General features: G+C 41.6%; 1 protein-coding gene across 4 annotated transcripts in view; it reads left to right on the forward strand.

Moving 5' to 3' along the window:
* TDRP (testis development related protein) overlaps positions 1,410-26,481 on the forward strand; it is a 28,977-nt gene continuing 3,905 nt past the window's right edge. The window contains exons 1-3 of one of the 4 annotated variants that reach the window (XM_021391259.1): positions 1,410-2,952; positions 15,286-15,345; positions 24,193-24,267. In XM_021391259.1, the coding sequence (XP_021246934.1) occupies positions 2,549-2,952; positions 15,286-15,345; positions 24,193-24,229 (501 nt within the window). In that variant the 5' untranslated portion in view covers positions 1,410-2,548 and the 3' untranslated portion in view covers positions 24,230-24,267. The other 3 variants (XM_021391256.1, XM_021391258.1, XM_021391257.1) reach the window with 3 other exon arrangements.

The raw sequence follows: 26,481 nt of genomic DNA on the forward strand, positions 1-26,481 counted from the left end.
ACGCAGGATTTCTCCACACTGATTAGAAATGGAGAATATCAGATTACACATCTGGATGTTCAAAATTTCACGAGATGAACTCCAGCCTAGGTCTCTGGCACAACCACCTTCCTGAAAGCGAAAAACACTTGCTTCTAAACTGGAACATGAATCCAGGAAAGGTTATATGGATACTCCAGAGCCCTTGCTATGCACTGGCAGGGAGCCATGAAGACAGCTTTTGCCATAAAATGGCCAAGTATGAGCCACTGCTGGAGGAGAAGGATGCTTCCGAGGCTCGTGATGCATGCCTAACATTGCTGGGAAGCAGTGAACCTTACCTTGGTGGCAATAGTCTCCAACAGTTACTGTGATATGACACGGCAGGTCACCTCCCTGTTTCTTACCTTTCTCATTTTTGCTTTCTGTCTCCTGAGAGTCTGGTTCAGTTGGCCAAAGCAACTCCACCCAGTCCTCCACTGGGTGAGAGTCTGGATGAAAAGAGCACAGGAGAAATGACATTTCCAGTGGCATAATATTTTGCCAGCTGATGAAATATCTGCTAAAGCCATGTTGTCTGGCTTTTGCTTTCAAAACAGCTCCGGCTTCTATGAGAGTCAGAGACAAAGGGTGTATTTTCTATTACTTTTCTCCTTTTTTTTCTTCCTGTTTTATTTGTTTCCCTTAAGGAAGATAGGATCAGTGCTCAGAAGCAAAATAATCAAATCTTCCTCATAATGATATCAATAAAGATGTTCATAATGTTAAATACCATTCAAGAAGATTCTCAGACAGGATTTCACAGCCCTCCCCTCCATGTAGCTTAAGGAAACATGGCAAAGCAGCTGATTGGAGGAAGAAGCTTCCTATTTGAGTGGCTTGGTTTGTTTGTTTGTTTTATTTAATCCTGGGCAGTTCTGTGGATGTCAACTTTTTACTCTGGAAAATTTGATTAGATGTGTGTAATTACTTTTAAAAGGAAATAATGAATTTGTAAGCATGAAGTCTGCAGAACAGATCAGCAGAAAAAAAATAGAAGACCATTTTAGTGCTCAACTTTGCCTTGATGTCTCAAAGACAAATAGGAAAATCTGGACTAGTGCTCTCTCACAGTCAACTGTACCTATTTTCAGTGACCCAACTGAAGCCACGATTTCACACGAATGTCTAAGAGCTTAAGTGAAGCATCAGAAATTAAAAACAAACACCCTTGAAAAAACTAAAAAAGACCCCCAAGAAGGCATGTAGTTAGTTTGGTGTGCATAGCTGTATTGGGAACACAGAATGAATTTTTTCATGCGCCCAAAACTGAGCAGAGTCATAAGTATTTGGAGGATTTAAGCTTAATGGTAGAGCTGATGTTTCAGATAAGAAGAACAGCATATGGAAGGCAATGGATTAAAATATTAGGGTCATGTGGTGACTGATAACTTATGTGATCTTTTTAAGAGTCTAAACACAAAACTGAAATAAAAGGAAATGCTTTTTTACTACTTAAAGTTGCCCAAATATGAGTCAGTGTAAATTAGAAATACTACACTCTGCCTTCTCGGTATTTTCATTTATGAATTTGAACAAGGAATGAGCAGATAAAGAAGTAGCTATACATGGACCTGGCCTTCTAGAGGAAACCCATGCTAAACCTGCCTTTAATAACTGGGCATATGTTTCATCTCCTACCCCCTTGAGATTTGGTTAATATTAATGCAAGATGGGCAATGGAATTCTGGGCTTTGCTTTTAAGAACTTTTCAACTTGCAGAAGAAGTGACTGAAAATGAGATAAAGATTTTGTTTAGAAATGCACTGTAAAACTTCCCAGCTTTTCCAGACCTTCCAACAATTGTGCACTTGCTTTACAAATGCAAATATTGCTTTACTAAGTTCATTTTCAATAGAGAGAGCTAGAGCAGCACTGGTCTAAGTTCTATGACTTCAGGTTCAAGGGAAGCGAATGTGTCTTTTGTGTGGTTAAGTAATAAACTAGAGTTAGCATTACAGCACTCCTAAGTCATTACAGGAATCCTTTGTCAGCACTGTAAGCTCACTTGTGCACTGATCAAGGATGACGCTTCTGAAGTTACAGTGCTGGTTGTTCAGGATAAGGATGCCTGTGGTGGAAGAAACAACTCTATTTCCATGCTTTATGAACTTTGGCTCTATAGGTGCGCAGCACCTGGATGAAGTGGAGGTGCGTTCCTTTAGCACGCAGAGCATGCAGAGCAACCAGCCCAGAGCAGTCGGTGCATCCCAGGGCCAGCCTTGTTCCAGCCCAGCAGGTATGAGCGCATTGCGGCCCAAAATGCACTGCTGTTGCCTAATTGCTGCCACTTTGCCCCTCTTTGGGGCATGGTCTAGAGCACTCAGAGGCATGGGCTGATGGTTGGACTTAGTGGTCTTTTTGACCTTTATGATTCTGTGATACCATGAAAAGCTCAGGCAGCCAAAGGCAGGCTTGCAGGTGTCTTCGTGATGCATGAGGAGCCCATGGGCAGAGAAAAAAGAAAAAAAAGGCGTTACAAAGCACTTTCATGGTTCTCTGGACACCTGACCCTAGCTCATAGTTCAGAATGATGGAAAATGAGTGCTTGGGTGGGGATTTTTACAGACTAGCGTGTCTGTGTGAAAATAAAACGAGGACAGTTGGAAACACCAAGTGTTACATCCAGAGAGGGCCACTCGGGCACCAAGCAGAACTACTGGGGCTGAGGCTGCTCAGCCGGACGCACCGGCCTCGTGTCCTGAGGGCAGCGGCGTTCCCCGGGCAGCAGAGGCTTTCGTGCCGTGGGGACGCGGCCGCGGAGCAGCGAAAGGGGCGCTGCGGCGGTGGGCCCGCTCCCCCGGGTCGGGAGCCGCGGGCAGCGGGCGCTGTCAGGGCCCGGACGGCGCCGCGCACCGGTTGCCGCGGTGACGGGAAAGCCCGCGCCCCCGCCCCCGCAAACATGGCAGCGGCGGCGCGGCCGGCTCCGGCGGGGTAAGGCGGCAGGTGAGGAGGGGCGGCGGGGAGGTGTCGCCCCGGCCTCGGGCCGCAGCAGTCGTGCCGTGCCGGGCAGACGGCGCGCTGCGCTCGGCATCCGGCTGTGCTCAGGCGGGACGGCAGAGAGGCCGGGGCGGCGGCTCGGCTCCGTCCCCGCGGGCTGGGGCCGCCGCAGGCCGGCGGGAGAGGCGAAGCGAGGCGAGGCGGGCGCGGGGGGCGGGCTCCCGGCCCCGGCAGGCAGCGCTCCTCCCTCCCGCCCCGGGAGCCCCCGGCGGGGTGACAGCCCAGCCGAGCTCAGCCCAGCCGCCCTGCCCGGCCTCGGCCCGCTCGCCACCAGCGAGGCGACAGCCGCCTCCCCGCGCCCGCCATGTGGAAGCTCAACAAGAGCAGCAAAGTTCTCCTGGACGACTCCCCCGAGGAGGAGGAGACGCGGCCCCGCGGCCCGCTGCCGCCCGCCGCCGCCTTCGCGGCCCCCCAGGTAAGAGCGGGACGGGGGCCGCGGGGCTCGCCCCCTCCTCTCCTCCCGGCGACATGAGTAATCAGTTTTCCACGCCGGGGTGCGCGCCGCGATGGGCGAAGGTGTCGGTGTCGGTGCCGTGCGTGCGGCTGTCAGTGGGTTGGGGTCCTCGTTCGCCGCCTCTCCTCTCCTCTTCTCTCCTTCCTGCCCGGCTCTCCCTTCCTTCCCGTGCCTCAGCCTCGGCCCTGGGCAGCGCTGCGCCCGCCGCGATGAATTACGCGGCCATCCTTGGGCGCGCAGCCTGCGTCTGCGGATGGCTGTGCGTTTGTGTGCGGTGCTAAGTTCTGTCAGGGTGGCTTCTTCTGGAGTTTTTCATCATAGCGGTTGGTTATCTTTAAATAGCTGCAGTCTTATTGAAGGCTCTCACTGTTAAATGGCAAGTTGCATGCCAGCAGCGACCTTCCCAATGAACTGTCGCCGAACAAACACAATTGGAAAGGAAGGGCATCAGTCGAGCACCAGGCAAAACAACTACAAGAATGTTTGCTGACTTGCTTTCAAGAACTTGGTAGCGATACAGCATCAGCCCAGCTCAGCAGCCCGTTCAGCTTTCTTGCAGATCTGATCTTGCATTGCCACCAAGCTGAGGTTAGGCATAGCCCAAGTGGGCAGCTGCGCAGGGCTGCGGGCTGGTGGGATTTATATTCAGGGCAGGGTATGGGCACCCACCCCACTGCCTGCCCTGTGTCTCCTGCCTGCCTTGCTGGAAGAGCTGGCATGTATCTGGACAACCTAGCTCTGCTTGAGTTTCTGGTTGGTAGCTGTGATGGCTTGTCAACACGTGGCTGCTGCTGATGAGCAGCCTCCCCTAGTCACAGCAGCTATTCCTTCCCTCTCCCAGGAGCCAAAATCATTGCTCTGTTCTCCAGTGCAGCCTCACCTCAGCTTTTCTCCTGTGGCCACAAGAGCCCTGTCCCCAGATGTGAAAATGCCTATGGATAAATGGCATCTTCTGTAAGAGGAGGAATAGATACTTACTTTGGAGAGTCTTTCAAGGGATGAAGGGAATTGTGGGGTTGGAGGGAACCTCAGATGTCTCCTGCAGCTTCTCATACCACATCTAGTCTCTCCTTCCATGGTTCCTGTCCTCAGATGCTTAGAAACTTGTCCTGTTATCACTAAGCAGCTGGTTTACTGTCTGCAGCTCTCTTAGGCTTGCTTACCTCCTGAAACCCACCATGAACATCCAAACTCACCACGTGCTTTGCAGGGGCTGTTCCCTGCTTTTCTTCTCTATTCACAAGTACTCTGAGGCTCCTGACCCTAGCACTCCCCAGATCAGATGGTGGTTCTTTGGTCTTTCATTCTCACAATTCTCACATTATTTTTTCCTCAACTTTAACAGCAAATATTTGGGGTTTTTTTTGTTTGTTTGTTTGTTTTTGTCCTGTTCTTTGTCTTCACCACCATGACCTTATGTGTCCTTAGTAGGGGATCTCAAGTTAAAATGGTATTGACAACAATTTCTGATGCAGATGGTTTCCCATTTTCATCAATTTTAATGAAATTCCATTCTTATCCCACAATGTCTGTTACCAGTGACACTAGGGTAAAATATACTTTCTGTTGTAGGGGATGGCAGGGGAAGAATAAATCATTACAAAACACTAGGTGAAATATTATTGAAGACAAATGATTTAGGGAAGTTAGCAGGGCTGTAGTGTAGTTTAGCTCAGAAACTGCTGTGAAGACGGTTATTGTTGATTGGTCTGCGTCGAGTCTTCTTGATTTTTGCATTTGGGAAAAACTTTTTAAAGTAGTTATTATAGATTTTATTTAAACTTTAAGGAATGATAGACAATATGGAGAACTGTGATCATCTGATTAATGTTTTCTTGCAATCCATCAAGGGTAGCACCTAGATCAGCCATAGGTACAAGTGTTTCTGAAACGTGATTCAGGTGGGCCTCAAGGAGAAAGTGGGAGGTAACGTAATGCACTTGTTCAGCTTGTTAGATCCGATAAGGCTCAAGGGCCTTACTGTTAGCCTTTGTGATTTCTGACATTTCATCAGAACCTGCTTGTGCCCCCAATAGTATGGTCACGAGGGAGTGGAGTGCATCAATATGCAGGGAGGTTCAGTGGTGAGCTGTGCTTTGTGGCTGTGTCCTGAGCTGCAGGAGGAGCACAGAGTGGAGGAGATGCGGTTCTGGTATGGTAGCTGTGCAGGAGAAACTCAGTTTGCCTCTGCTCTGTTGGAGTTGTCGTGACGCAACCTGTCTGAACTGTGGATGAAGAATGTTCGTATCAAGAAGAAAAGAATCCAGAGCTCCCCTCATTTTCTGTTTCAAGGGCTAAGCTCTAAATAATTGATTGGAATGATCTTTAATAGATTAAAAAAGCCCATCGTTGGATTTTGGGCTGAAGTTTACTGTTAGATTTCATTTCCTCTAGGTTCTTTCCTGATACGCCATTAGTAAAATGGAAGATTCATTGTCATCATTGCGTTTGATTTATGTCGCTGTATGTAGTTTCTTCAAAGCTGGGAAAGAGCGAAGGAGTTCTCACTGTAGAACCTAATAATTAGGACATTCAGGAGCAGACAGCAACAAAGAATTAGGCTGCTGGAATTAAAAAAGAAAAAACCTTTGTGGCTCTACAGAAATTTTAATCATTCTGTTTAAGTATGGAAGGCTGATCTGGGCTTACACAAGCAGACGTTTGGATTTGCAGAAGTTTGTGGTCTCACTTGCTTAAATAGGAAAGCTTAGTTTTATCTAGACCCAGAAGTTCTGATGGTTCTGTTTTTGTGGAGTGGTTTGATTTTTTTATTTTTTTATTTTTATTTTCTGGGAGTAGAAAAACAAATTTCAGAACATGAGAATGGCAGTGGGAGGGAACTGACAGCCTTTAGCCACTTGTCAGCAAAAGTTTCTGCATACGTTGAAGTATATTGAATTGTTAACACTTATTTAAAATAGTAAGCTGTTTCCTGAGATAAGAAAGACAAGTAAATTCTGAAATGGTTTGTGTACGTGTGCGAATTGTTGTATATTATTTTTTTTTAGTTCAGACAGTTTTAGGCTGAATCATAAAGGTTAATTTTAGTTTATTCTTCAAAGCATAAATATTTTACGTTTATGCAATGAAGGTTCTTTATTGGCTAGATTTACAATTAATGCATGAAGGCAACTTAATACGTGTGAATAGTGCAAGTGTGTAAAATGAAATTAATGTCTTCTTGTGTTTCTCTCTCAAAATACGCTTGAAACATACAGTAGATGGTTGCCAAAGCCGCATTCAGTTTGTAATATACTCATTATGTTTCAAACTGGAGTTATATTTTTGGAATGGGAAAAATGTTTGGTTTTGACTTCAGCAAGGCAATGTTTTGGCAGTCATGCTGTATTCTCCTTGATTAAAGTCTGCTGTAATCTAATCAGGCCTCAGAGATGTCAATGATGTGTCAATATTTCATGCAACTCTTACGTAAAATGGTGCTCGGCTTTGGAATATACCTATATATTAGTGTAGCTGATGAGTATCCAGCTAAATTGTATTATATTTTGCAACTTTGTCTTTCAAGTAAAGTGTTCCAGATCTCTAGTCTTGCTTGACCTGTTCCCCTCTGATGGTATTTTTGGTTATATTCACTGGGAATATGTGCAAAAACATGTTTAATGCTGAGTTTTGTTTAGACTTGCTCACTGAATGTGTTTAAAGTTGGGTACACAGATTTTTAGTTACCTATTTTAATTAAGATGTTTAAATCTCCGGTACAATTTTGGGACTAGCTTTCATCTTCAGCTGAGCTGAACTCAGACAGGCCCTGAAGGAATGGGTGGGAGCTGTGCCGCATTTTGTATGGTCTACTAATACACTGAATAAGATTATTTTTTAATTAAAAAAGTAGTAAATGTTAATCCAGCTAATGTCTTTCCTTCACTTTCTAACCATTTAGATGCGTCTCAGGCTTTGCGTGTGGCACTCTTATAATTACTTCATACGTTCCCTTCTGTTCTAGCCTGTTTTTTTCCTCAAAGTTGTTCTTGTGACATTTCGCGACGTTTTCCTGGCTGACATCCATCACCTGTATTCTGTCATCGTTCCCGAACATCAGACTGGGGGGGCTGACAGCAAAACCTCTCCTGAAGCTTCCCTTGAGTTGCCTTTCCTGTTTTTTTTCATCACATCCATCCTGCAGCAGCTTCTTGAGTGGATTCTTCTTCTTTCTCAGCCTTCATGGAGCCCTGAAGAGCTGATGGTGTCTTGGGGTGTCTTTTTGCTGATACTGCTGTTGTTGCTTATGGCATAAAGGTTAACTCTTCCTTATCTTTCTGGTTCAGTTTCTTCAGCTGGTGTCCCTTTGTTTCAGGACATTTACATTCAGATTTCTGGCCTTGCTTTCAAGGCTTTTCTTAGTACATCCCCTTCCTCTTGCCCATTTGTCACTTCTAACACTTGTAGTATCTTTTATGGTGCCAGTTCTGCATTACTAGCTGTGACAGCCTCTGTTTGTCCTCAGCCCTGTCTGTCTGCATCCCTGCAAGCATCATACAGAATTATTCCCTTTGGATGATCCAAAATCCCATTCTTCTCAAAATTGTTTCTGGAGATCCATCATCCCTAATCTCTTTGCTGTATCTTTGTAGAGGTAGACCGACTATTTACACAAGCATATAGTGATAAGATAAGAAGGAATGGTTTTAAACTAAACGAGGGGAGATTTAGGTTAAATGTTAAGCAGATATTCTTACTCAGGGTGGTGAGGCACTGGCACAGGCTGCCCAGAAAAGCTGTGGGTGACCCATCCCTGGAGGTGCTCAGGGCTGGGTTAGATGGAGCCCTGGGCAGCCTGGTCTGGTGTGTGGCAGCCGTGTCCACGGCACAGGGCTTGGATCTGGATGGTCTTTAAGGTCCCTTGTAACCTAAGCTATTCATGTTCATGCTATTATATGCTTTTGCAAAGCTAATAGAACCATATTTTCCCAGCAGTGTGAAGATTGCATGCCACTAATGCATGAACAAACTAATACGTAGTACTTTTTGAGAAAGAATTAATGTTTTTCGTAATACTTAATACTTCATTAATGAAATAGAGCTTTAATTTCTTTCCTCGCTTTTGTAGAAACTTTTTGTCAAATTGCATAAGCGCATCCATAGCATGTGTGGAGTTATTAGCAGTTAGATGGATCCCTTACCAGGTAGAGCAGTTTTCAGTCCTGACATCATCAGGGACATGATTTAGCAGTGGCTTGTTAGAGTTAGGGTAGTACGGTTAGGTTGAGGTTGCTCTTGATGATCTTGAAGGTCTTTTCCAACCTGAGCAATTCTATGATTCTATGAAGGCATGGATCACCATAGATGCCATTCACCACCAGCTCATTGTGTGGGGCCGGGCTAGGCTGTGAATGTAGCACTGCACACGTGGAGATGAAAGCAGCATCTCAAAAGGAAGTGGTGTGTTTGTTGGTTACGGTGTTCCACAGCAATAAAGCATTCAGTCTGTTTTGCAGAAGCTATTCTATGAAAATATTACCATTACTCATGCAAGAGGTTTTTTTTTCTGGGGGATGTGTAATTTAATTTCAAATGCCGTGCACGACTGAATAAAAAAATCATAAGTAGGTACTGTCTTTTGAACTGACATCATTTGGCCTGCTTTCTGGTCCAGAAATGAAATCTGAAGTTCTGGTACGAATAAGGCATTAAAAATAATTATCAGAGAAATTTTCAGTCAGAAACACCATCAAAATAAAAAACTTCATTGGAATCTTTACGTTATTGCAGCAATTCAAGTCAAATTGATTATTTGACCTTCGTTTCAGCATCGACGTTAATGTTATTTCCCCCTTAATATAGTTGTTTCCAGTCCTTGGAGCATATTTTTAATATTAAAAATAGGGCAAAAGCATATTCTTAATGAGCTCAGTTTTTAAAATTATTTTTAAGGTGTTAAATAGCATTCTCCCAAAAATATTATGTGAAGCAAAATCTGAGTAAGATGTAGTATAATGACTTATTACAGACAGACACAATAATATGAGCAATTAATAGAATAACCTCCTGCTTTGATGTGACAACACAGAGCATAGGAATCTGCTGCTCTGATATTTCTTTTCGTAATGACAATAAAGTGCAGATCTACAAAAGTATTCTCGTGTAAATACTTACATTTGGAAATTAATCTTCTCCAGTAACTTTTGCCATTTATATCAACTGACAGTGAAAATATGGAAATAATTTTAGATATTCTGTTTTAAAATGTCAAAGAATGCGAAGCAATAACTGAAGAAGAAATGGCTGAATGAAACAGTCTGCCAAAATGCTAACCAAGTTTTTGACAGCTGTGAATGCTGATGGAAAAAACATCATCTTTGTTTTGATTTATTCAGTCTTAATAATAATTTAAAGGGTGAAAAGATAGGAAAACTGTTTTTCATCATCTGGTCAATCTGGAGAATAATAGTTAATTGCAGAAGATGGGTCCTAGAAGATGAAAGCAGTTTTAAATATGTTGGATGGGTTGTCAGCTGTATCTGACATAGTCACCTGGACTTCTCAAAGGCAGCAGGGTACGGTGGGCTCTTCTGCACATGGTCTGGTGAACTGTCAGGTGAAAGTATAAGATTATAAGGGGAAAGCACATTTCTTTAACATAATTCATTTTTTATGTTTTCCTTTGTGAGCAAATTATTTTCCATTTTGCCACAGAGCAGCAGAGGAGGCTGCCAGGGTGGCAGTCAGTGTCGCTGTTCAGTCACAATGGCATCTGAACTGGGTTCTTGTTATAATGGAGATGCTTTTCTAAAGTTAGTGAGCAATTTAGAGTTCTAGAATGTTCTTTATATGGTTTTCTTACAAACCAGTTTAAAATGGCAAACAACTCTTGAGCGTGAACGGGCTGTGGAAGTTCCTAGTTTAATACTTTTCATTGGTGTTATTAATTAAAGTTTTCAGTGTACACCGTCTGTTCAGATAGTTAGTTCGGTTTGTTCGCTTGCTTTAGGGACATAGAAACAGCACTGAAAGACTGAGACCTATCAGTACAGAAAGTATGGACAAGACTAGAAATGGTCTTGGACTTAATCTAGACCTCTGCTATCAAGGAGAAGTGAAATCCATGGTTCAACATGGGGTTGCGTCTGTTGAACACCTGGCCTTGTGTGAAAGCTGTGTGACTGAGCAACGCACCCTGTGGCTGTTCAGACTGCAGGCCTTGTGTCCTTGAAGGGCACGTTCCATTTTGCATCAGTGTTAGGTACAGTTCTGTTTTTTTTCCCAGCTATGTCCATCTGCGTTTGATCACAGTTGCTTCAAGCTGATGATTTGGAAAGCATATTTACAGCCACACATTGAATTTTCCATGTGTTTGTATGTGTGACCAAGTACGTGAGGCCTAAGTTGCCTGCTGCTAACTTTCTCCTTACTCCAGTGAGGAGTGCATTTTGTGCTGGTTTTGTTTCAGATCTAAAACCAGATAAGTGGAGTGACTTTTGCTTTATTAATCTGTCGTAGTCTTTATTTCTTTCATTTGATGTTATAGCAAAATCCTGCTCAAACTGAAGGAAGCAGGTTCTTTTGTTAGCTGTGGTTGAAGATAGTGATCTGACAGCGGGGTCTCGTCTGAATGTGAGCTGGCCGTCTCCGGTCAGGCTGTGTATATAGAGTCGTTCTCCTGTTTGGTTTGTAATCAGTGTTTTGGGAATCTTTCCAACTTCAGAGGTTAACTTTGAGGTCTACAGTCTTCTGAGTGATTTTTATTTTTTCTTCTCCATCTCCTATCTCTGGAATACTTTGGGGGATTTGTGGAGGACTGGGAGTTGTCTTCAATTTCTGCACTGCAAATATCTCCTCAGGTGGTGGTGGTTGTTTTTTGTTCCACTTAAGTTCTACATTTGTGGTTCATAATCTAATTTGCACTTACAGGCATGATGACCTAGACTTTGAATTCCACTTAGTCCTTGATGAGGCATGGCAGTAGGCAGAGGAGATGTACCAGGTCAGTGGAAGGACAGTAATGTGCACCAAAAAGACCTCCTCCTAAAATAACCGCTTACTTTTTCTTATGTGCATTCTGCTTTGACATCCAGTGTATGTGTGATAGGAAGGCTCCCTAACTGAGTAGAGAAAATCGATAATATACCATTTAATGTGCTAGAGCAGAGAAAGACATGCAGGCTGAGATGGTGCTAGTATTTGCCTTAACTCTTTGGTGTCCGGTGTTTTTCATCATGGACTGAATCATTAAAGAGAATGATCTAAAGGGACTAATTAATTACTTTACCACAAAGGAAGCTGAGGGAAGTAGATTACAGTTTTGATCTCTGTACAAAAAGGTTTATGTGCTAGTTGAATTAATCCCTTGAGTACCCTATGGTTTGCAGTATGTCCAACAAAAGGGCACTTGTTTCCTTACGAAAACACACTGTGCATACCAACATTCCTATGCCAAAACTGAAAGTCTATTCATGTTGATCAGCATTTCCCACTTGCCTTAGCATTTGGTTGCCTGTTTCATTACTAAATACTATAATGTACTCCACGTTTTTCTTTTAAGTTTAAGTAACTGCAAACCACTTAGACTAAAGTAAACTGGGATATTGTGTAAATGTTCGGAGTGTCGGGTGTTTCTTATGCAGTGTGATAAAGCAAGTGTATCTTCACTTTTTACAAATAGCTGTGTGGTAGTTGTCCCCTTAGAGGAGAATGAAAGAAGAAAAATGAAATCGTAGGTTCCTTGGTCCCTCATCAGTGATGAAAGTCTCCTGTATCTATGAGAAGAGGGAAATAAGTGATTCCCTGGGTAACAGGTAAAGATGGGCTGTGTGTGCCTTCCTGTCTCTTTTCAGACCTTTCTCATGGTGCTTCAGTCCCTGTCACTTTCCATGTCACCCAGGGGGAGGTCCCTCCCCAGGCCTTGTGAGTCAGCGAATGCTGTGGCTGCTGTGGAGCATGCTTTTTTCCTGCCTTGCTTTCCTCTGCTCTCCCTAGCCACAGGTTATTCAGCAAACGTGTAGAAATCATGTCTGCCTGAGACTGATAAATTCAAACCTACTGGTGTTAGTTGGCTGAAATCAGATTGGTGTCAGTCACAAGTTACTGAAAGCACGTAGGACGTGCGGATGGATGTCAGACGTGCATCACAGTTGGCAAACTCTTCATCTCTTAGATCTCTTAGAATCATAGTGTCAAAGAATGGCTTGGATTGGAAGGGACCTTAAAGACCATACAGTTCCAATCCCCCTGCCATGGGCAGGGTTGCCACCCACCAGCTCAGGCTGCCCAGGGCCCCATCCAGCCTGGCCTTGAGCACCTCCAGGGATGGGGCGTTCCCAGCTTCTCTGGGCAGCCTGTGCCAGTGCCTCACCACCCTCTGAGTAAAGAATTTCCCCCTAACATCTAACCTAAACGTCCTGTCTGGTAGCTTTAAACTGTTCCCCCTTGTTCTATCACTATGAGATCTTCAAAGAGCCCTATCCTGCAGAGGGGCTCTTGGGCTCTTGATGGTTCTTCCCCTCCTGAAAAATGTGTTCTCTCCAGTTGCTTTTCTTTTTGTCTTTGTATTGTGTATCTTTTAACTTTGTGTTGCCTTCTGACTGTCAGTCCTCCACTGTGTGAGTGTGCTCCTGGGAGCTACTCCCTCGTTCGTTATGAGGATCACATTGCATGCCTGTGAGTAGTAAACATGTGGATGTATTAACAACAACACAACCCTACTTGTCACACTTAGTTGAAGAGCTTGGGTTTTATTTTTTCATTTTTTTTAACTGTTCACTGTGAATGACGACTTTTATCAAAGATGGTGTTCCAATTTTACTATGCCTGTTATCTGGCTCCCCAGCCCTGTGAGATGCTCACCGCATCTGTGAGCTTTTCCCTAGAATCTTGCACTGTGAAAGGTGTTTTGCACTCGTGTTTCTGTATGCTGTGGCTTGATAAAGGCTGTGTGCCGTCGCCCTTCTGTCTTTTCTTTATGCACTGTCATATTTTTATAATCCCTCTTAATATGTTTAGAGAGCTGGAAGAATGAAAGTGAGAGGTGTTGTTCATCTGGGAGGTACCAATGGTGCCTTGTTTGTTCTGGAGACAACACTGGTGCTTGTTGTACCTGGCGGCTCTGACAGCTCTGGATGGCTGAAATCGCTTTTCCTCTTACGATACTTTTCCTGGAGGCTTTCCTAGTACTTGGACTTTTCTTTCTTTTGGGTAAAAAATTTGGACAAATCGGATAAGTGTTCTTTAGCTCTTACCCTGGAATTCTGCATGGCATTTCTGTTTAAAATATCGCCAGTGATTCAGCAATTCCCTCTTTAAACTGGTGGTGAAAAAAAGTAACCAAATTTCATTCTGGAGTATTGCACAAATGTTAACTTTGTAATTTTTGGAATCCCATCCACAATGGTATCCTGCGATGTAAAGACAGTTGACTGAAATCCAGAAGTTCGGTAACGTCTTGTGATCCACAGGAAGCAAGAGTCTCATTTTTGACGATGATGGGAGTTCCTGACTTCGTATTCTGCCCCAACAAGTACACCTCTCTATCTGCAAATTGCTGTTTCCAACATACAGTTGTTGCTGAACTGCAGTGTGATGGTCTTCATACTGGTTCTAGATATGCAATACAATATGAAGGATTGACTGTACATGGAAACATCGCTGGGAAATGAAAATAAATTTATTAAAAAAAGGATGTGTAGGATGAGAAGGTGAGCTCTCCCGAAGGAGGCCAATACTTCGGGGGTCCCCCATGACTAGAAACACATAACACTTCTCTTGTAAGCTTTTTCACCTCTTCCTAATGCTGTTAGCAAAGTGACAGGTCTTTGGGCATTTTGTGTAGAGATATGTGGTGCTCTTTAAACAGAGTTACCTTAAAAAAAAAAAAAAACCAAAAACAACAACAAAAAAATCCTAAGCACATAAACTTGTTAACGTTTCCTTTTAGTTGAAAATAAGGAGTTGACAGATTTGATTTTGACGTGATAGTTGTCTGACATAAGGAAAAATATGGACCTAAGTAGCTACTGGGAATTCTGTGGAATTGTCACTTCAAAGATGCTTTCTATAAACCATCTCCTGTAATTTTTGTGAGTTTTTTTTTAATTGCTCTTAAATTATGTAAGTTGTATGTTTCTGTTCCTATTTAGTAAAAGAGTAAAACACAGACTGAAAAAAGTGAAAATCCCACAATTCCTATATGCTGTGGCTCACTTCTCATATCCTTCTCTGACCTGTAAACTATTCCTGCTACTGATCTTACTTGTCCTGTCTTGGGACTGTTGATAGCTTGCTTGAGTGCACTGAAACACCAACTTGATTCAGAGATGGATAGAAATGCTGCCCTATTGAATTAACTTTGCTAGTATCCTCAGTACTCCGATTTTCATCAGAAATCTCGAAGATAGAGGAGAAAGGAATGCAGGCAAAAGTTTGTAATGAAGAGGAAGAGTAGTGCTTTTTCATCATAGATTGTTTTTGATGCAAAAGAAGAGTCTTTGGACGTTGCCTACTTCAGGCTATGGGCACTGCATAGACGACTGTCTACAACAAATACAGACACAACTATTAATTGAAGATTCAAGTTAAAATTTTAAATTTTAATTGTATGGAAATCCTTCTGACACAAGAGTGTTTTTGAGCTCTCTTTTTGGTGTGAGATTTTTGGTTTTGCAGGGCTTTGATTTTGTGTTTTTGCTTCTGGTGCAGCATTAGCTGTGATGTTTGCTTAGTTCTGCAATGTGATTATGTTTTGTCAATTTTCTGTCATGATGTTTTGAATAGAATAAAAGCGTTTATCTAAAACGTTGCTTCTGATTGTCAAACTGAACTGATCATGAGCCTTTTTTATCTTTATTCTTTTCTTTTTTGAGAATAAAGACCAGTTTCTTCACGATGAAGTTCCATCTTCAGTGTCTCAACTTGCAACAAAGGTAAATACCCATTCTTTGGAAGTGTAACATGTTTTGTATCATATATATATTTCACTTGGTGTGTGTTAGGAACTTTGCTGTTTATCGTGTGCATCCTGAATTAAGGAGAATATTTATGTTCTTTATTGTTGATTTTATAATTACTTATGGTCCTTCCTCATACTGTCATGGACTTCTCATTGAAGTAATGTTAGCAGCATAGTAGTTGAAATAAAGCAGCTTTCTAATTATTTTTTGAAGGAAAAGTTCCTTTATTTTTATTCTTTCATGTAATATATATTAGCACATATATATGTTAAAATGAAAATAAGACTCCCCAGGAATAACTGAAGTGAAATCTAAAGCAAAGTAGAACTAAATATTACCTGTGAAAGGTGCTGAAAATGCTAGTAGTAGGAGAGCTTTTTGTATATATTCCATTATGTATGTAATTCAGCAGGCTCTGTGACCACAAGGACTTGTATATCTTGTATCTCTTTCAGAAAAGTAGGCATTTGAGTTATATTTTTTTTACCTTGATATGTGTCCAAGAATTTTTTTTGTTAATGTTCTTAAACTACGTTGATAGAAGATGAAAGGACTGGAAGTTGCTCTGATATGCTAGAGCTTGTTTTGAAATTCCATAGGTATAGAGAAAAGCATTTAAAAACAGTGTCATTAGTGTAATAGAATGCTTCACGTAAACATGTATAAACTGAACATCTGCCTCTGTTATTTCTTTTTTGTTCTGCTTGAGATGCAGCATGATTTTCAGTGAAAATAGAAGCACAGTTGTGCTATATCTTTCTGCTTTTTAGAAAAAAAAAATGTATTCCTCCTTCTGGAGGCATAAACTGCTATTTATTTTATGCCAGGTGATAAATGTTTAGGAAAAGAATCTTGACATTAATCTATTTTATATTGAAACTTTTTTGTCCATTTCTTAGTTGTTCAGGAAGACTTGCTAAGTGCGTGTTTTGGTTTCAGGGAAAAAAAAAAGGCCCCGGGGCAAACCACTGAGCTGCAGTATTTTTCTGTTGTAAAGCAAAATCCCCTTGTCTTAAAAATGTATTCACTAAAACTGCTCCTTATCCTTCTCGTCTTATCTTTCTTTATTGTTGTTTCTGAAAGCACTTCTGAGTTTTATTTGATTCTTCTGTCTTCTTAGAAGGTGTCAGTAAAGTGGTATCCCACGAGTTCCAAGATCCTTAATATAGAAGGCTTTTTATATATGTGGCCTTTTTAGTGTATGCATTTCATGAATGAGTCTCCATGTTGAAGCAGTATAATGAAGAACAATGAAGTTCTTGTAGAAAAGGGATCCAAATTTGGTATGCGGGCCCTTCAGGGAGATAGCTTTTATGGTATCTTAAAACCCAAGTTTTAGGCTAGTCCTCATTCCCAGTCTGACAGAAAAGCCTTTGACCTAGGTTGGAAGGTGCACAAGTGGGAGCAGGTCCTAGTGGCTAGAGCCATGGGCTGCAAAATGATCTTATATTGGGCTCATGCAAGAAATTGCCCACCCCACAGTGAGGACATGCTGGCTTCAATGCTAGAGTTTTTTGGTTCCCTCTTCCTGGTTCACCTAAAAGGCAGGTACAGCTGGCTAGAAAGCCTTCTGCATCTCCATTGGAGGAGCTGCGAACTCTGTGGTGCTACACTGGGGAAGGTAGAAGCTGGAACCCATTGCACATCGCTCCTTGGCCTCAGCTAAGCTCAACTCAGTGGACTGACACCAGCGCTGAGCTTCACCGTTAGAAGTACAGCAGGGGCATCATCTGCAATGGTTACTAGGCCAGCTTTTGAAAAGAGACAAATAGTTTGGAGAAACAAGATACATTATTTTAATAATAGTACTAAAGGTGCTGGGAAATCCAGTAGGGCCAAATTCTGGAGTTTCACTCATTTATACCCCAGGACAGAGTAATTGTTGGTCTGCACACCAAGAAAGCTGAGAAATTTCTCCCCAGAAATGCTTTGATACCTGGGAGACAAATTTGGAGGGGGATTGTTTTTTTCATTTTAAATTCCTTGTTGTTTGAATTCTTGCATGATATGAATAGGCTTCCTATAATGTGGGAACAACGCGTCTTTAGTTAAAGCTGATTGACATTTTTTATTATAAAACACTTAGTTGTAACTTTATTAACCTGTAAAGTACTTATATGGAAAATTCCTCCCTGGCTTTTTATTTTAGCCTCATTTCAGAGTGGCAGAGGAGGGAGGAAAGCTGCAGAACAAACAGTTGTTTCTTCTCAGTCATGTTTGAGAGGAAAATCCATTTTTGTTTCCATTTAAAAAAGAAAATTGTGCACGCATTTCGTGGAGTGCTTCTACATTGCTGGAGGATTTTGATTCACCAGTTGTCAATCCTGTGTGAAAATACTTGTGATGGTCTGCTCAGACTTGGCCAAAGCATACATTTCTAGAAATCTCATTTCGTACATGCTGAGTTGAGGCTTTTTAGGGATTAGCTGCTTAACTACACAACAGCATTGAACATGCTGATTCTCACTGCAGGTATACGGAGCACAAAATTGCTCTTTTTGGTTGCTAAGACTCTTGTTATGTGGTTTCTTGTAGCCCACAGAGAGTGACTTCTGTTCCCTGGAGCCCTGCTGGTTAGCAGTCTAGAAGTAGAAAAGTCTAACGAGAATATATTGCAAGTACTACTACCCATTCATGAAGCAATACTGTATCTCTGTAGCCAGAGTGATGTTCAAACATTCTTTAATCACTCACTTTGAAATGTTAACTGTTTATCGTATACCTCTAATGTAATGTCCCAAATCCTTGCTATTGTTCTCAGACTTGATTGAGTCCATGCTTCTCCCCTCCCCACCATAATACAGCATTCATGTACAATTAACTATTTTCAGTTAAATTTAGTCTTCTTCTTTAGTACGTGTTCATCTATATGTGTATATATATATTTCTGCAACGTACTTTTTTTAGTTTACTTTTAGGAGTGTTCTACTTCTTTAGTATATAACTTAGTATTCCTCATTTGTCACCTTTTAGCCTAATTTTTCACGAACCTTCTTAACATCATGTAGTTTTCTAATTATGAATTACGTACCTTTGATGTAAAATTAACTGAAAAGCCATCTTAGCAATGCTTTACTGTTTCCCAGTAGACTCTTTGATGGCTCATTTATTACTCATTGCCTGTCTACCTAGTATGGGAAGCTGAGGGTCATGTCAATCATCTGAATTTGTTGGTGTGGTGAAAAGTGGTATACTTATTTATACTGGTATTTTATTTGTAGTGATATCTCTCAAGTTTATAGGAGACTTCCAACTAAGAGGACCTGACCCTTTCTGGTATATTTTACATATCAAGTTAGCTGTCGATAGATGTTTGTTCCCTGTTTTTTTTGTCTGAAGATGGAAAAAAATCTGGTCAACATATGTAGTTTATATATAGCTAATTCACTTGGATCAATATGGGCAGCAAAACAGAAAAACCCTCCTGTAAGGGTTGAGATTACAGGATGAACCTTAGGGTGGTGAGTTCAGGGAAGCCACGCTGTACCTACAAGGCTCTATGGAAGATAGATGGCTGCAATTTTTATTGCTTGAATTCATATCTTAATTTCTGCTACAAAAGATGTTCCGTTGCCCTTAGCCTCTATGTTCTTTGGTGATTATCTGATTCTAACATCTTTTAATGAGCTGATTCTTATCATTAACCAAAAGAACGCAAAAAACAAATGACTTAGTTTTCTGCTTGCTTAGTAATTTCATCTGATTTTCCACAGTATCACACGGGTACAAAACCATGGGATAAGTAAGGTGGTATAAATGTCAGTAGGTAATGAACTGGATCTGCCCTTTTCGGCAGCAGTGTCTGATAAACCAGATCTGCCATCTTGTGAAAGTACTCTCCAGGAATCTGTCTGACAGATGGGCGCCAATACTAAAGGTTCAGCAAAGCAGAGGGAGTAGCAGTGAGGGGGAGAAAATTGCAGGCAGTTAGACAAGGGATGGACAGACTGCATCCTTTACATGATGTTCTGGAAGTGGCTGCTTGTACTCCCAGTTTCCGAAGATACACTAATTAAATGGCAGCTTTTTCAGTAAATTCAGAAGCTGGAATTTATCCTACTGAATGCAGGGAAGATGATGTTGGCTTTTCAGTAGTCTGCCTGTTGATGGATTCGTTTACATCTAGATATCACTTCTACAGATCCTTCTAGGTGATTGCACAGAGCATTGTGATGCAGATTTTCAAGACCTAAAATGGATGTTAGGGGAAAGTACTCCATGCTCTCTTAGTCAAACTAGCATGAGACAAGCCTGTGATCCTGTTTCACTCAGCACTGAAATGACACCTTGAGAGGTTTCTGTTTTACTTCTCATTGACATTTTTGAAAAATAGTAGACTGCAGCGTCCAACTTGTTCTTCTGAAAGTTTAGGCTTTCTAACATCTGATGTTACATTACTAGTCCTTAGTTGTAATCTGTTTTCTTAGCAGTCTCCTCTGGGCATTTCACTTGTCTTTTGTTTTTAAGTTTTTATTTTGTTTTAAACCGAGAGTTTTGACTGTGCACTGAGTTCTTTTCTAGTGTTGTCAGCTTAGATTTTCAGAGATCTCCTCCTCCAAGCTCAAGAATAGTCTGTCCTGCCAAGCAGGGAAACAATCAGGAGTGAGGAGAGGCCTGTGTGGATGAACAAGATGCTTCTGAAAAAAAAACATACAACAGAAACATATGGGAGGTGAAAGCAGGGTCAAGTGATGCAAGGGGAACATAAATACACTCTCTGAACGTGCAGGGATGGGGTTAGGAAAGCTAGAGCCCACTTAGAGTTAAATCTGGTGGGGGAAATAAAGAGCAACAATGAAAGGTTTCTCCAGGTACCTCAGAAGCACAGAGAATATTGAGAAGATGGAACCTGACTCTTCTCAGTGGTGCCCAGTGAATGGACAGGAGGCAATGGGCACAAAGTGAGATGAAAGAAATTCCATGTAAGGGGAACAAAATATCTTTTCACCATGAGCGTGGTGAAGTCCTGGAACAGGCTGTCCAGGGAGGCTGCGGAATCTCTACCTGTGGAGATGTTGTAGTTCCAGCTGGACGCAGTCCTGGGCAAGCTGCTCTGGGTGTCCCTGCTTTGAGCAGTGTGGATGGGTAGATATCTCCAGAAGTCCCTTCCAGCCATATGGACTCTGTGGTTCTTTGAACTTTGGATACTGAATTATTTCTTTTTCCATGGATGCATGGAAAAAGTACTTTAAAAGATTGCGGATATGAACTAGTCGGTTATAAATGCGGACTTATTTGAAAACTTTAGGAGTGGTACTTTTGCGTTTTGTATAGACTATTACATCATAAAAATGAAATACAGAACTTCTGCAAGTGGCTTGATGCTCAAAGACCATATCGGTAGTTTATTTTCATATTTTGCATAACTTTGCAAAGTTGTTGAAACTGCTGCATGTCAAACTTGCCATTTCGGAGAACAGTGACTTCAGGATCTCTTTACTGAATAGTACCTACTAGCAGACACAATTGTAATTACTCCAGCTGCACTGGGAGTAGCACTTACCTCTAGGTTAAAATCTTCAAAGGAAATTGTAAAGAAATAAGCCAACATGTCTTGCTGTTTTAGGGAAATTTTTTAGTACGTGACAGTTATATGACCATCATGGTCAAAAAGAAAGATCCCTGTCTTAAATAGTTCAACAGCTAGAAAATAAGTTAAGTGACGGAAGTATATCCTAAAAGTTTACTGTATCTGTCATGGCCATGCTTCATTAAAATATAAGTTGGTAGATGCTGAAGGAGTAGTGCAATGTGGTATATGTACTTACTGATTTACGCACAGGTAGAAAGAATCACCAGCCAGCTTTCTGTGAATTTTTATCTAGAGACCTGCGTATGGCATCTGCTTGACCTTGAATGGACCTCTGCTAATAATTGTTCTTGAAGTCATCTGTAGATCTGCATCAGGCTTAGTGAAATTAGATGTAAAAATATCCAAAGGCAAAAATGTGGAAAATCTGTGTGTAGATATTAACAGGATTTTATTACAAAATGAGTTTGGTCTTTTTCTCTTTTTTAATTTTCTTTTAGACGTAGGATTACTTGAGTGTCCAAAACAATGCAGCAAAGGTTAGAGTTGTGTCAGTGAAATGTGCTTAATTTTCTAGATTAAAATAAGAGTTATGTGTGTAAAGGTATACCCTTTTTACATTAAACATAGGCATGCGTAGGTGTTTCTCTCCAAATGGCCTTTTGTCAATGCTGTTCTTTAAAGGCACATACAATTCAAGTTAGGCCAGTTGTCTGTCTTTATATTACGTTGCTATCTAAAAACTGTAATGGGATGGTTCTTTTATTTTCATTGTTTCATCTGCAGGTTTATTATGTTAGATGAACCATTATTTTTGAAGATAGATAAGCTTATGTATAAGTTAGACCACTGAGTGTTACTCGGTCTTTTAACAAGCCTAAAGGATTAAGGCAGTAAGAGTTGTTAGGAGTTGCTCTTAATAAATATTGTAGCAAAGATTCCTGCCCATACAGCCTTGAAATGGGAGAGTCTGAGTAAGGCAGCAGAGGATGAAGGCTACCTCAAGATCTAACATCTTGGAGATTCCTATTTTTTTGGATATTTGTTGTGGATGAGCTACATTGCAGTGACAGGAATCCAAAACATGGGAACAAAATCCTCATGTTAAACTTGTTAACGAGTTGAAGAGAACAATAGAAAAAGCTGACAGGGTTGGGCCTGTAAACACTAGGACTGAGGTATTACACCTCTATTTACACCATGGCATTTCCAAGCATTAAGTATTGCTTGGAGAGGCTCCTAGCTTCAGTGCAAGGACTTGGCATGGTGAGGTAGGGTATCTGTTTGAAGGCACCATCCGTAGCTTGCCTGGTTTTGTCTGATGCTATTGCTAGTACCAGTTGTTTGCAGCATAGGTAAGGCTAGTCTACTGCGGGGATAGAAAACTGAAGTTAGCTGTCTTTGTATTTGTAACGTAATTAAAAATAGCATATGTTTGTGTGTAAGAGTTTTCTTACAACCCGTACTTGCTTTGTTCTCATAGTAGAGAAAAACACATATATAGAAGCAGTTGCTTTTCTTATGAGGCCATGAGGAAGGCTGTGGCTTTCAGTAAGATCAGGCATGGGTTTGGGAAGAGGTTGGCAGAGCAGTAGCACAGCTCTGGGTTGTGGTGAACACAATCTTCCTCTGCCTGGTGTGTCCATATCCCACGAGTGAGAGTTAGGAATTCATAGAATCATAGAATCCTTAGAGCTGGGAGGGACCTCTGAATGCCATCTAGACCAACTCCCCTGCAATGAACAGGGATGCCACAGCTAGATCAGGTTGCCCAGGGCCTGATCCAGCCTCACCTTGAAAGTCTCCAGGGACAGGGCATCAACCACATCTCTGAGCAATCTGTTCCAGTGCCTTGAAACCGTTTCTTCTTGTTCTGTCGCTACAGACCCTGCTAAAGAGTCTGTCCCCTCCTTGCTCAGCGTTCCCTCTTCAGAGGTCCCCTGAGCTGTCCTTGTTTGGATCCCAGCAAAATGGAGTGATGGGAAAGTCTAGATGAGACCTTCCTGCTAATCCTCAAGTGGGTCTGCTCTGTCTCCTGGCCCTTTTTTATCTGGGATTGTTCAGGAGTGAGTATGGAGGTGGGTAAGAAGCACAGATGGACAGGAGAGCAAGAGATGGAAATACCCCGTGGCTGACATACAACATGGAGGGCACTAATTTACTCTCCTAAACTGTGGAAGTTGTGGGTTTCTGCAAGCAGAGGAATTGGCAGTATCTGTGTTTTGCTACCTGGTTTGCACTCAATTCATAGGTGATATTCTCATGCATCTTTTAACACCTATGTGGGCATACTAGCTATAATCTGTAATTGATTGAAATGTCAAATTCAAACTAATTTCTACCAGTGAGTTCTGCAGAAAGAACGAAGCATAGTAACAGGTGATGAATTAGCCTTCCCTTGTGTCGACAACTACAATTTTCTTTTGATTGTTATGTGTTTCATAATGTATCGCTGTATTTTTTAATGTTATCAGTAATAGACTGTGCCGTTCTTACTAGACACAGCAAGAAATGACAAGCAACTTCTGTATTCGGTTAGGCACGTGTGCTTGCATTTCTTTTATTGTCACTAAATATATTATCAAAAGAAAAATAACCAATAACTTTCTCTTTGAGGGAGAGAGAGTTAAACCCTTAATACTGTTGGAAATCTTTTTGCAGGGATGGTTAAACTTATGGCATGAATGCAGAGAGCACACCGTAATGCACCCAGTGGTGCCTGGGTCACATCTCACTGCTGAACCAATGCACATACCATCCCTTTTCTGTTTGCAAGGCCATAAGATGTAGTTTGGGTCAGCTTAAAAACAGGAACAATTGTGCAAAGCAGGTAAAATCTTCAAAGTTTCATGATCCAGCCAGCTGTCCTGCCTGTTGTGGCCCCTCCTAGCAATGACATTTCAGTTCTGTCTACTGAAACCCCTTGAAGTGTTTGCTCAGCTGCCTAGATTCCCTCTGTCACCCTTCTTATGTGTGATAGATGAACATGCAGCCAGCAGCTCTTGGCTGCAGGAGAGCATCCAAGAGCCCAGCTGCGCTCTTTGACATCACTTGTCAGCTCCTGCAGACCAACAAGGTTTTGTACTTTTACTCAGCAGGAAACAGCTCTTTCTGCAGTCACCCAATCCAGTCTTCTTCAAAAGGAGAGAACCTCTGTGCTCCCAGCTGCACGGCATGAGGGAAGTGGGACTGTGGCTGCCTATCAGCCACCCAAGCAGTCAGCGCTGGCACGTACTCTCTGCTTAAATTCTGTAATACACATTTATGAGTATGTTTACTTCTCTGCATAGGTTCAAGGTGCAAGTTTCCGGGGTTGGAAGGAAGTGACATCTATGTTCAATAAAGATGATGAACAGCAACTGCTGGCCGGATGCAAGTCTCCAAAATCCAAAGGGTGAGTTAATCTGATTGTTCTATCTGCTGTAAAAATACACAAACTGGAACAGAAAATAGCTCTGCAAAACATTGAAGGAAGAGGCTGAAAAGCAGTAGTGTTCAGCTCCTGGAAGTTAAATCACAGAGAAAGGTTTATGTGCATTTCAGAACTATCCATTGTAAGTTAAACACTCATAAAGCATGCTGTGCTAGGAAAGGATGGTATTGTTGATAACCTCTTTAGGCATGTCAGGAAGAAGAGGGAATTTAGCTGTGAAAAGGTTTCTGAGTAAAAGGGTCATCCGTGACCCTCTTTCCTCTTACTGATTAATTTGCAGTTGAGCTTAGGAATTCCTTCTTTAACATGCTTTACCTCCTTTTTTGAAGTATTCTCTACCCTGGAAAGGCCAAGTGATGTAGCTGTGTCAGGTTCTGCAGGTATTCCCTTTTGGAGCTGAAATGCTCACAGGGCAGTTCTCTACTGTGCTGTGGCTAGGGCCCTTGTCTGAGCAGACAGATCTCTTCCCGGGGCTGACTGTTTTGCTATTACAGCACATGTAGGGTTTACCTCTGTACATTGCCCAATTACCTTGGTCACAAACAGGAAGAAGTGTGCCACTCATCAGTTCCAGACACACAAAGGTTTTGCTGAGACTTGTCATTGTATGTTTTGTTTCCAATTGACATTGAAATACATGCATTTCAGTACGTTTGTGTATTTATGTGCATATAAATGCATACGTGTGGATATACGTATATAAAAGCATATTTAAAATACATGTATTTCTGTGTCATTTTGAGCCTGTTCAGTAAAAGTTCCCAGCTCTAGTTTCTGTACAGTTTTCTTGGTATTAAGATGCTAAGGTTGCTTTAAGGATCCCTTGCAATTTATGCATAAAGTAGGAATGAAATAACCCAGTGAAGAGAACAGAGACAGTATGAAAATTGAGTTACTGTAAATATGGAAAGAGATTTTTAGTACCCTATGAAAACTGCATGTATTTTAAGTTTGGGGGTGTCTTCCTGTAACCATATGCCACGACTTTTACTTTACTTTTAAAGAAAACATAACTTTTCAAGTGCTCTAGGCACAAAATATAAGAATAGTGGTTGGGGTCTGTGCTTGGCCTTAACAAGAAGAAAATTCCACAAATGCTAAGTTCACGGAAGGAAAAGCTTTTTTAAAAGTATTGGTTCTGTTGCTTCCACTTAAATACGATAGCATCGAGCTCCTTATGCTAAGCTTTTGTTAGTGGGAAAAAAACTCTTTTAATAGAAATATTCATAATATTTCAGTGGGTGTTTTATTTGTGGCTAATTTGTATGCTAGTAGTAGATAATGCTTTCAGTTTTCTTCTTAGCTCATTGAACCATGAAGATTGTGTGTTTCACCACCGTTATTCAGCCTTTTGTGTTATCACAGAATCATAGAATGGTTTGGGTTGGAAGGGACCTCAAGGATCATCAAGCTCCAACCCCCCTGCTGCAGGCAGGGCCACCAGCCTCCATATCTGATGCTAGACCAGGCTGCCCAGGGCCCCACCCAACCTGACCTTGAACACCTCCAGGGATGGGGCATCCACAGCCTCTCTGGCATTCTGTTTGGTTACACCTATAACCTTGTACATAAACTTACTCATAAACATTTGACATTTTGTACATTTTGTACTTTAAATGCTACTCACTGCATATACAAAATAATAATTCTTAATGAGATAAGAAATTTATTAGCGTAAGTAGCCTTTTAAATGTCTCTGCAGGAGAGATTATTTGTATGGATTACACACAAAGGTTGTTTATTCTCATTTTTGGGAGGGGAACTTTGGAATTTCTTTTCAGAAATATGAAACAACTGTTTTCAAAGTAGGGTGCATGTCTTTGAGGAGAAGAAAAAGTATTGGTCTCTATAAAGTCTGTACATAAAATATTTTAGGATATAATGTGTACCTGTAAAGGTGGTAACAGGAGTATGAAACTGAGGAAGTACTGAGTGGGTGTTCAAAGCTAGTGGTAGGCAAAACACTTCCATAACACTTCTGCTGTCCTAGTGTTGGGTTTGGGATTTGTTTTGGTTAATGTCCTAAATTGTTCTAATGCAAGCTAAAATGCTCCATACATTTCCAAAGGCACTTATATGTAATTCATAGAATCATAGAATCACCAAGGTTGGAAAAGACCTCCAAGATCATCCAGTCCAATTGTCC

The sequence above is a fragment of the Numida meleagris genome, chromosome 3 (genome assembly GCF_002078875.1).
Source record: "Numida meleagris isolate 19003 breed g44 Domestic line chromosome 3, NumMel1.0, whole genome shotgun sequence".
NCBI classification, from domain to species: domain Eukaryota; kingdom Metazoa; phylum Chordata; class Aves; order Galliformes; family Numididae; genus Numida; species Numida meleagris.